Source organism: Cryptotermes secundus, unplaced genomic scaffold (assembly GCF_002891405.2).
Source record: "Cryptotermes secundus unplaced genomic scaffold, Csec_1.0 scaffold548, whole genome shotgun sequence".
Taxonomy (NCBI): Eukaryota; Metazoa; Arthropoda; class Insecta; order Blattodea; family Kalotermitidae; genus Cryptotermes; species Cryptotermes secundus.
Window position 1 is genome coordinate 2,125,684 of NW_019732380.1, and position 11,691 is coordinate 2,137,374.

The 11,691-nt window shown below is 40.0% G+C and overlaps 1 protein-coding gene across 1 annotated transcript in view; it reads right to left on the bottom strand.

Moving 5' to 3' along the window:
- LOC117282030 (activating transcription factor 7-interacting protein 1-like) overlaps window positions 1–11,691 on the bottom strand; it is a gene marked incomplete at its 5' end in the record, with an annotated part of 19,895 nt that overhangs the window by 6,578 nt on the left and 1,626 nt on the right. Inside the window, 6 exon segments of the mRNA XM_033752726.1 lie at window positions 46–160; window positions 2,629–2,816; window positions 3,901–3,997; window positions 5,143–5,244; window positions 7,324–7,502; window positions 9,277–9,523. Of these exon segments, the coding sequence (XP_033608617.1) occupies window positions 46–160; window positions 2,629–2,816; window positions 3,901–3,997; window positions 5,143–5,244; window positions 7,324–7,502; window positions 9,277–9,523 (928 nt within the window).

Genomic DNA, 11,691 nt, shown 5'->3' on the forward strand with positions numbered 1-11,691 from the left:
TAATAACCATCTAACAAACAAGAGATTTTTATAGTCACAACATACCTTGTTGGTGTTTGTTGGCGACTTTTGATATTTTGAGTTCTGGTTTGGGTGGCGCAAACTTCCAGCTGACATGGTTGGGCTGGTACATGGGCATGTTCGGAAGAGGTGCCGGATGCTGTCAAGGAAAAAATAACACTTTATTTTCTTAAAGAAAGCTGTCTTTAAATCTATATTTGCAAGTCTGCATGAGTCACACTGAATGTATTACTCTCTTCTTGCTTTGATACCTACCCATACCAGAAATGGAGGTTTTGACAACAGTAAAACCACAAGAAAATGAGTAGTTTATAATGAGGCCTTCATCAAAGTGACAAAAACCAGTGAAATCATCTACTTATTGAAAATGCATAATTGGAAAACCATCGCATAAAATGAGAGCTTCTTTCTGGAATGTTTGTAACAATAAGTGATTACCAGGGCCCAGATTTTTATGACATGTCATCTTTTTTTCCTTGTATCTTATGCAATGCTCTTAAATATATAAATCTCGGATATAAGCTGCTGGTTACAGAAATGTAAATTTTATAGGTGATTTTTTGTCATTTTTTGACATTTTTAGGTTTAAGGTAATTTTTTCATTTCTGGGGTAATTTTTTGGACCTTTAAGGGTATTTCTTGTCATTTTGGGCCATTTTAGGGAATTTTTCTTCATGTGTTTTCTGAAATGTGAATAATATGGAAGCGAAGTGTTCTTTCTTTCTTTATCTTTCTCCTTTAGGTCATTTTTTCTGGATTTTTCTGTCATGTTTTAAATATTTTCAGGTCATCAAATTCTGGGCCCTGCATATTACATTTTTGGGTCATATTTTAAATATTTTCAGGTCATCAAAATCCGGGCCCTGGTCATTACTAACTAGTGATCACTGTTTTTAGTAACTTTTTTCGCAACAACACACTTCCCATTTTTATTCTGACAAGTTTTAACTACTGAGAAATGTATGAGACATTCACTGCATTATTCAGTCCCTTCCCCTCCTTGTCATAAAGGCTTCCTCTTTCTCTCAGGTCCTGGATACATAGGACGATGTAAGGAATACAACATAGTGGCATGCTCAAATATCTGCTGTTTTGGTTAGTGCTAACTGCAAACATTTTGAAATACCCTAATTAAAGCAATAAAACAGACCAGCTTAACTTGAATACAAAATCTGAAATACTGCAATATATCCATGTGAAGCAGGTTTGGCTTCTCAGAAAGTGAGACAGGAAGGCAGTATGAACTAACTTCTTTGACTTTGTTTACAACACAGAAGAACAAAGAGAAAATGCAATACAAACAAACCCAAAGTACACTAACACTGTTCCCTTCTTTCATGAGTACATACTGGTGAACTCTGTCTCATGATCTTGGTTTGAGGCTGTGTAACGAACATAATAAGATCAGCCTGTGCTACCAGTGTGATGAAGCAGATGTGGGAACTTCATCCTGTGACATAGGATAATTTCATCATTATAATTATACTTGGGGAAGAGTACAAGTTGTGAAGCTTCTCACTGTGTAGTTTTCTCCGACCTCCTGTCACTTCATCTCTCTTTGGCCCAAGTATTGTCCTCAACACCCTCAGTCTATGTTCCTCCCTTAATGTCAGAGACCAAGTTTCACAGTCATACAGAACCACTTAAATGAGTATCAGTGCAATTTAAACTGCTTTGTATGTTACTGAAGCTCTGTACAAGTCAATGCATTTATTCTGATGTGCATGCACCAGCAGCAAATTATGTTTTGATTAACTGTACTCATCAATATAACATGAACAAAAACTCTTGTTTTCAACATGGCATAAAACGGTTTCTACTCATATCAAATGATCAAAATGAACCATCCCTAAAAATTTTACCAAAATCAACCCTTTGACCACCAAAGATACTTCATACTTGTGTTAAAATTGTCAGAGCCCTATCAACTGACACTGTTAATCAACTAGTACAGCATTCTGTCAACAAATGGCAATAAACATGACATAACCACACACCTTCACATGATCTGTGACTGTGGTCATTAGAAGAAGTGGTGTGGGCTTTTCTGTGCAACTGCATTTACCCCCTCCTCCCAAGCAGTTCAATTCAGTTATTCATTATAGAGGTGGTGGCTTTCCCCATGCACCGCGACTGATAGTCTATTGTATGTCCCCCTTTAATTTCTACTGTCTCCATACCCTACCAATACTGGTGCCCGCTATCTCCCCTTTCTGCCAGCGAGGTCGGCCCTCTACTGGCATTGGTACCCGATAACTTCCCCATCTACCGGAGGTATTGGAAACTACTTGAGCGGGAAACGTTTTGCCTAATTTTGCTCAGAGGTCTCCTAGAGACATGAGTATCTTTTACGTGCTGTAATTCTTTGACACGGGACCCATGGCTTAAAGTCCCTCCCGGAGGACTTGTTCCCAGAATTTTCCCGCCCTTAAAATTTCCACGACCTCTGCCGGGTTTGAACCCGCGTACCTTGAGTCATGAGGTGGGAACGTTACCCCTAGACTACGGAGGCCGCTCTCCCAAGCAGTTAGTTCTACAGCAGGGCTTGGCAGTTAAAAGAGTTAATCTTCTGACTAGCCTGAGGCAAGTAAGTCAATTCTACTTTACCTTGTTTCCAATAACAGAATTTACAGTTGCAATAGCAGGTGCAGTCATGCGACCTACAGTTGTGACAAGACTAGGAGCCACGCGAATTTGCTGGCCAGTTCTTGTGGGATTCAATACTTGCTGTAGCTGGCTGGTCTGCACTGGTGGGCCCGGCCGCAAAATAGCTGTGGTATTAACAGGTGCTGTTCCTAAATAAAAATGGATATCCTGCTATCAGTACACATAAAGTACCGTATTTACGCATGTATAGGCCGCACATTTTTTGCCAAAAATTCAAGAGGAAAACTGGGGTGCAGCTTATATTCGAAATCACACTTCATTTAAAAAAAAATTATATTCATAATTAGTAATACAGGGTGTAATACTACTGAAATAATATTCCAAGAAAATTATTTTTTCTATAATTTCTGTCTGAAAATTGTGCTGCGGCCTATACATGCGTAAATACGGTAAATACCTTGGCGGGGTCAATCTTGACTAGTTAATAGCTGTTCAGCTAATCAAGAAATTCTCCATCTTTTATGGAAGCAGAATGTTCATTACTGTGTTCACAACAGCCTCTCATTAGGCCCTATCCTGAGCCAGATGAGCTCAGTCCAAATTCCCACACTGCACTTCTTTAAGAACAATTTTAATATTACCCTCCCAGCTATGTCTTGATCTTCTAACCACCTCTCCCTATTACTGAGACTTTCAATGTTCCAAGCTCCAAATTCCACATTCATTTCTTGTTACTTTGCCCATGTTGTCCATGGGATTGCCATGGGTACCATCTTGTAAAATGCCAGTTTCTCTACGGTGTGGGCCGTTAGCACCAACCCAATCACCAAATTGGAGGACCATCATTTATCAACCACTTTCCATGTACACATATTACATTTTACTTAACAAGTAAAAGTGTCCAGTCTTTACAAGTTTTTTGGGAAAATGTCTTTCGAAATAATGAAAATTATTTATTTTTAAAATCTTGAGTAGGTATTCCCATTGACTGATATTACACGTATTTGTCACCATGGCACTATATAATAGTCAGCTGAAGAATTACATGTGTGGAATCACACTCAGCTATCAGACTGCACATTCAATACATCTGCCTGATCTGGCCTCAAGTAATTTTACCATATTTTTCGAAACTAAAATTCTAATTGAAAGCAAGGTAACCAAACTAACGGTAAAATGGAGTAAAATGATCAATGGGATCAGACATTGCACAAAGACTCCCACTATACTTCGAAACACAAATGATGGATTTGTAATAGCCAATTAACTGACCTGATGCCTGTTGGATTGGCACAACAGTTCCATTCTTAAACAGCAATGTAGGTAGTTGGTTCTGTCGGTTGCCAACACTCACAACACCTGGACGAACCTGAAACTCAGAAACAATGAAAACTGCAAATAACTGCATACACACATGAAGTCCACTAGCTAGATCGCTCGCACTTTCTCTCTCTCTTCTCAGTCAGGCAACAACAAGAACTGATTCCAGATGCATATGAAATGTACAGCCACTTTTCAATTTATAAAGTAGCTGCATTCTTAAAAAAGGGTGCACAAATAAAACACAATTTTCCCATAAAAATAAAGTATGGGGTAGGGGAAACAGTGCCTCAGTACTCACTCAAATATCTTTCCCCTTCACTGTTTTATTTTAAACTGTGCTCCAACACTACTTCACTCATTTGTTATCAATAATAATGAAGAAATTAAAAAGTCTATCTCAAATAATACAACTTTCCAATGAAGAAGTTCTGCTAACACTAAATGCTGCATGTGACGGCCTGCTGAGAGTGATGGTGATAGAGAGGTGGGGGTTACTGGGGACAGAGGTCACCTGGGTCAGGTGACACAAGGTAATGATGGCAGAATAGCAGGAGGTGAAGTTGCATGCTCACTTATGAGCAGGTGTTTGGCTTTCAAGAAGACTGAGGTTCAAGTAGTTTAATGCTTTCCTTGTCAAACCACATCATTTTAAAGAAAGAAAAAAAAAAGTGCCCATAAATTAAAACTGCAAGTAAGACGACAACCAAGCGGCATCTGTAGTCTAGAGGTAACGTTCCCACCTCATGACTCGTAGTACGCTGGTTCAAATACCCGGCGGAGGTTGTCGAATTTTTAAGGGCAGAAAAATTCAGGGAACAAGTCCTCCGGGAGGGACTTTAAGCCGTGGGTCCCATGTCGTAGCTTTGCGGCATGTAAAAGAACCTCATATCTCCAAAGGAGGTCACTGAGCCCAATTACGGACGTTTCCCGCATAACAGCAGTCTCTAATACCTCCGGTAGATGGGGGAAGCATTATAGATACCTCTCAGCTAGTAGAGCTGGTCTCGCTGGCCGGGCGGGACTGATGGTAAGCACCAGTACCGGTAGGATATAGAGACTGGTAGAAATCATAGAGGGAAGCACAATGGACCAATACAGGTCTAAGTGCATGGGGAAAGCCACCCTCTCCAATAACTAACTAACTAACTAACTAAGACGACAACCGCGCAATGAGTATGAACTAAAATTCACCTGTGACGGAGAACTTGCAATAAGCACCTGTCGCTGCTGTACCGTTCCTCCAGATGTGGGGACAAGGTATGCCAGCCGTGAAGTTGCAGAAGTTGGCGCAGACTAAAAATAAACAAATATGAATTATTGTTAATACTGCAATAAAAAAAGGTAAGGTAAAGTCTCTGCGATAAATAACTAAGCACTATGCCATGAAGGCGCATGGGGGACTGGATGTATAGATCCACATTTATCTTGACCTTGGCACTAGTTGGAGTTGAGTGGTCAGCATCAGTCTTGGTCGCTTTACCCCAAGGAAAGAGCTCCCGATACCCATTGGATAGGAGGTTCAGTGGACCCCAGACCTGGTCTGAATAACATGGAAGAGAGAAACCTACCAGGACTCGAACTCTGACCCCTCGGTTGTCCATTGTGTAGCCAGTTGTTATACTGAATACGTTATCCTTGCTCCTATTAATAATATTGTAGCAATTATAATAATTATAACACTATCAGTGGCTGAGTGTGGCCCTAACTCTCACTGTGAAAAGCCAATATGTTGCAAACCGTTACACAAACTTGGACTTGTCAGATTCAGTAATTATGAGGTTCTCAAGAACTGCTCCATGGAGTGGGCAGGTAGGTAGTGTGCGATTTTATTTTGCAAAAGAGGCTGTGCTTTGACCAGCATCCCCTTCTCAAAAGAGACACTAATAAGGCCACAAATGAAGTAAAAAATTTTTGCATGTGTAAAATACAGTGTACACAGTACACATTTTTGGCTTCACTAGCTTCTTTCTGTTCAGGAGTCTATTCTGGTATTCTGATAAACGTTAAGTCTAGCTTAATTCCTTTTTCCATCTACAACAAGAGAAAATCCTTCTTGGATACATTACAATATATAGAAAAGTATAAGAAAAACAAATATATATTCAAACACATTACTTGCCATTATAGATACAAATCTTCATTTACTACTCCACATTAACCCTTACACTGCTGTGGTTGACATTTGTCAATCTCTGAAAAACATGGCGTCCTTGCTGCGATCGACAAAACCAGTATTGTGAATTTTGAGTTTCAAAACTCAGGTTTCTTTGCACCAATCTCATTCAAACTTGGTGGGTGCATACAGTCATCTATTGGGAATGTAACGAAGCATCATTCATTTCAATGGCTGCATTCTTCTGCCCTCTAGCTTAAGAAATGTAAAAGGTTGCATCTGCACAGTGACTCACACAGTCTGTGGTCATTTGATGCGGGTATTTTACAGGGCTAGTAAAAATGGCTTCGCATAGTGCGTGGTGCTTTCTATAATAGTTTAAAATAAAATTGTGGACTTTGGTCAACATGTGACATAGTGATAAGACTGTGATATAAATACAGTGATTCTAGGATAGTGAATTATGTACTTTTTTGGTCATCTTGGACAACCCTGATTTAATTGGACTTCTCCCCTGTGAAAAATACTGAATAATTCAACATTTTTTTCACATTTTGCTGCCTGTTCCCTGTCTGAGGTAAAATTAGTTACATTATTTATTAAAAAATAATTCAGCACAGAGGGGACTGAGATTTACTTATCATACTAGCAGTGAAAGTGTTAAAGATACTTTGCTTTTTCTCAGTACATGTAATTTTACATTGCTTCTCTCTCCCAAATTCTGTGGTGAAATTTTCTGACAAAAACAGATTCCTACATCCTCCAAGCTCTACTTTATACATCTTATACTGTAAAGTGGCCAAGTACAATCTACTGTCAAGAGTCTACTTTGACCCACTGCTAACAGGTTTACTACAATATACTAAGGCAAGGAAATAAGGTAAAGTTGCTACTGTGCTTAATTAATTATGCACCACACCATTAAGACATATGGGGGGTGAAGGTATACCTCCACCATTCTTGAGCTCAGCACCAGATGGAGGCAAGTGGTCAGCATCATACCCTGGCCACTTTAACCCNTCGATTATTTAAAGAGTCGGTGCAGCGCACGGATGTCGTTGCAGAAGGGTTAACCTTGGGGAAAGAGCCCACAGTACCCACTGGATACAGAGCAGGGTGGGGCCCCAGAGCCAGTTTGGACACTGTGGAGTACAGAAAAGTATCTTGCTCCTGCTGGGAATTGAACCCCAGCCTGTCACTATACTAAATAATGTAGAACATACTCTGTACAATTTATTGCTACATGTATATATACTTACAGGTGCAATGATAGTAGTGGCAGTTGTGCCGGTGAGTTGGTGTGGTTGCACAACCCGAATACTGCCTGCCTGAATCCCTGGATTATTGCTAATGGAAACTGGTGTTGTAACACTACTAGATGCAATTAGATTGGTAGCAATTGTAGCTGGAGTAGCATTCACTGGACGCATAATTCCTGCTGCAAAAGATTATCCCCATGTCAGTGACAGAAAATACTGTACAGATTTTGAACGTAAACCTGAATAAAATCAAACCATGTATCAAAGAGCAAAAACACAGATTTCTACAACACAAAAAACATTAAATATAAACATCAAGTGATAACTGCTAGGATTAGATAGCGGGTCACAACATGCCAAAATTCCCTTCCAAAAAACGTAAAAATATTAAGCAGGAAACAGTTGATAATATAAAATGCTTTTCCTATTCAATCACAGCTCTGACAGCTTATAGTTACCACACTCTACTACTTTCCCTAACTTTGATTTCTTTGCAGTTTATGACATAAAATCCATTTTATTGTAAGGATATTACACAGTAAAACACACAGTGACTCAAATACTCTATGCCACATTTAGTTCCCAGACATTTAATCAGACTACAGAAACATTGGAGCTACAAGATTAATTTTTATGAAACTTTCAGAAATTATCCATAAAGGTATTTATTTATATATCTCTAATTTATTTAATGATTCTGTCAGTAACTATATCACATCAAATGACTGGATGTCAGTGCATAATTAATCTCAAAGTATCTGGAAAGCGTGTGTGGAATGGCAAGGTGTGAATTTGATTGTGCTTTTTCCGTGACCTATGTGTGTTGTCCTGACAACTTGAGCTATTGTGTCTGAGGCTTGATTTTATATTTTATTGGACCAAGGACGAATGATGTGTAGTCATCATGAGTTTGTAATATGTGACATGTTTTATATCCAGCCCTACGGGCAGTTGACTAGATCCATGAAACAAAAAATAAATGTAAATGCAAATGAGCTGATCATGGCCTATTTGAGGTTCTACCATGACATCTCCTGGCAGATGCAGATCATGTTGAAACTCTGTTCTTTCAGTATATTACATATGATGCCATCTATTGACAAACAACTGATTAATGATAAGATGATCTCTTTGACTATGGTGGTTTTACTTCAGGTACTCCAAACTGAGGTAATCAGTTTGTGGTATTCAAAGGGTTAATGTCTTACTTTGCTTTCACATCAGTACCACTTCAATTATGGCTAGAAATATTACAGAAGTCTTCCCTAATACCACAATGGTTGAACAGTTGAGAAACAACATTTATGGTCAATATTACAAATATACTTTTGTTTGTGCTCCACAACAGAAACTGAAGTGAATTTACTTACTAAGTTGTAAGAAGGGGAAATAACCTGAAACATGATAAATACAAAGTGAAGTAATATTCAGTGTCTAGGCCATTCATAAGAAAAAACCCAGCAGTTCAAGGAAACAATGATATCATGAAAAGAATGTATACACAACACACAATTTTTGTATCTGGACCATGACCAATGGCATTAGAATTGATGACTCTTGAGATTGGTCCAAAATGTGTTTGTACTCATAAACAGACCTAATTTGAAGCATTTATGCTTTTTTTTTAACACATGGCAAACATTTCTTCCCAAAGTAACTACAGTATGGCCAAGAAAAAATTAAGCTGGAACAAGAAAGAAGAATTTACAAGAGTGAGAACCTGAACACTAAAACTGCAGAAGACAATTCCAGATATGGTTATTTTGTGTCCACCACTGACTTTAACAAAAAACAATGTGTCCGATGAAGTGCATATAAGGATAAAATGTTTGTTAACTATATTTTATCATGAGCATGTCTGGGTGGTTACTTTGGTTAAATGATCCTTCCTTGGAGCACTAATCATTAAGTGTACTGTTACCTTATGTACCTAAACTGTAGTACTGTACTTACTCGTCTTAGCCCTGTCTTCCTCATCTGTTAGATCAATGATCTTAAGATCAGCATTAGGTTTGCTTGGTGTATACGGGGTAGATGTCTTGGGTTGCTGCCTGTTATTCAGCTGTGATGCTGTAGCAACCCTCAGGTTAGTAGCAGTATTCACGACAGTGTTATTAACAGTGTTGGCAGTGCTTGTCATTGAGCTGGTTGTGGTAACTACAGCAGTGGAAACGCTGAAAGAAGGTCTTCCAACAATGTTCTGTAACACAAAAAATTCCAAGTTGGAAATGTCATACAAATCTAAACACCGCAATGTCCATTATACTCAAATTCAGAAGAGCATATATATTTGCTATAAGCGGTTCGGAGGAGTTGGGATATCTCAGTCAGTATAGTGACGGGCCATGGGCAGGACAGCTGGGGTTCAATTCCTGGGAGGGGCAAGATTTTTCTTTATTCTACAATGTTCAGGCAGGCTCCGGGGCCCTCCCAGCCTCCTAACTAATGGGTACCGGGGCTTCCTTCCCCCAAGGCAAAAGTGGCCATGGCATAAAGCCGACTACTCACCTCCATCTAGCGCCAAAGTCAAAGGTGGTGGAGCTGTACCTCCGCTCCACCATATGTCCTCATAGCACAGTGCTTAATTAATTTGGAACAGATACAACTTTACCTATTTTCTCTTCCCCCCCCCCCACTTACAGGTAGTTTAGAACCTGGTGCTATGTGACTAGAAAGGTTATGTTTTGCATTCACTGTGCCTGCAAACAATTAAAAGCATTATGTATCCAAATTTTAGGGAAGCAACTTTTTTCCTTATAAGAGAACCAAAGCACAAATGTGCGTGCATGTCTACAACTTCCGGTTAACATATTTTATTACAGATCTCATAATTCCTGCAATTCTTCTTATGGCTACAGCATATTAACTAATGTGCTATATACCAAATCAACTGTATTCAAAAAGAGTCATATCGTGCCACATTGACGCTTCACAAGTAAGAACAGGTTCACCTTAATAGAGGCTACACTGCCTTTTATAACAAAGCTTTGGAAATAAGTGCAACCTTGATATATGTAGGGCAGTCAAAAAGTTCTCAGCATGTCTGCTCGCAGGCACAGCAGGTCTGGACAGGTTTCAGTGTGTAGTGTCATTACTGTTCCATTTGAATTAGGCGTGAATGTTAGTCATTCGGCATACTGTAGCAGTTCGAACAGCGTGCAAACATCAAGTTCATGCGCAAATTGGGAAAATCTGCTTCACAGATGCAATCAGCCCTGCAGCGAGTTTACGGTGATACTGCACTAAAGAAATCCGCAGTTTACGACTGGTTTTCCAAGTTTAAGAATGGGCTGGAGACGTTAGAGGATGACCAGTGCAGCAGGAGACCTCCGACATCCAGAACCGAAGAAATGATTGGAAAAGTGTAACAACTGATTCGATGTGATCGAAGAATGACCATTGCGGAGTTGGAGCAAGAAATTGGTATCTCTCACGGATCCATTAATGCCATTTTGTCCGATGATTTGAAGATGAGATGCATCAGTGTGAAGTTTGTTCCGAGGCAGCTGACCACAGACCAGATGGAATGTCGCATGATGGTCGCTGGCGATCTGTTTAACAGAAGTACGCAGGACCAAAGTTTCTCAAAAAGATCGTCACTGGTGTTCGCCTACGACCCGGAGATGAAGATGCAGTCATCAGAGTGTCACACAGTGGCGTCTCCCCAGCCAAAAAATCATGCATCAGATCCAAACACAAAGTGATGCTCATTGCATTCTTTGACATCGATGGTTTGGTGCACCATCAGTTTGTACCGCCTGGACAGACTGTTACTGGCCATTTCTACGTGCAAGTTTTGCAGAGGTTGCACGATGCGGTTTGGAGGAAGCGGCGCGACAAGGGGCAGGGACAGTGGTGTTTGCATTATGATAATGCACCGAACCACACATCACTTGTTGTACAGCAATTCTTCGCTGAGAAAAACATTCCTGTCATCACTCAACCACCGTACTCTCCGGATCTCGCTCTGAGTGACTTTTGGCTGTTTCCTACTCTGAAAATGGGCTTCAAGGGGACACTTTTCGCAACCATGGAGGACATCAAATCGATTGTGACGGCTGAGCTCCGGAAGATTCCAAAAGAAGCCTTCCACAACTTCTTCCAACAATGGCAGGATTGATGGAGCAAGTGTGTGCGCATGCAAAGGTCCTACTTTGAAGGTGATTAGGTAAGCGCTGCCATATATCCTACCATTAGAGTGCTACATCACCATTCCTGGAACTTCTTGACTGCCTCTTGTATACAGAGTGTCCCAGGAGGAATGTGCCAGACTTTGGGAGGGTGTTCCTTATGTTAAAGTATGCCGATATAACCCAAAACACCTATGTCCAAAGTTGAACGGTTACGGAGATAATGGCCAGAGAAGTA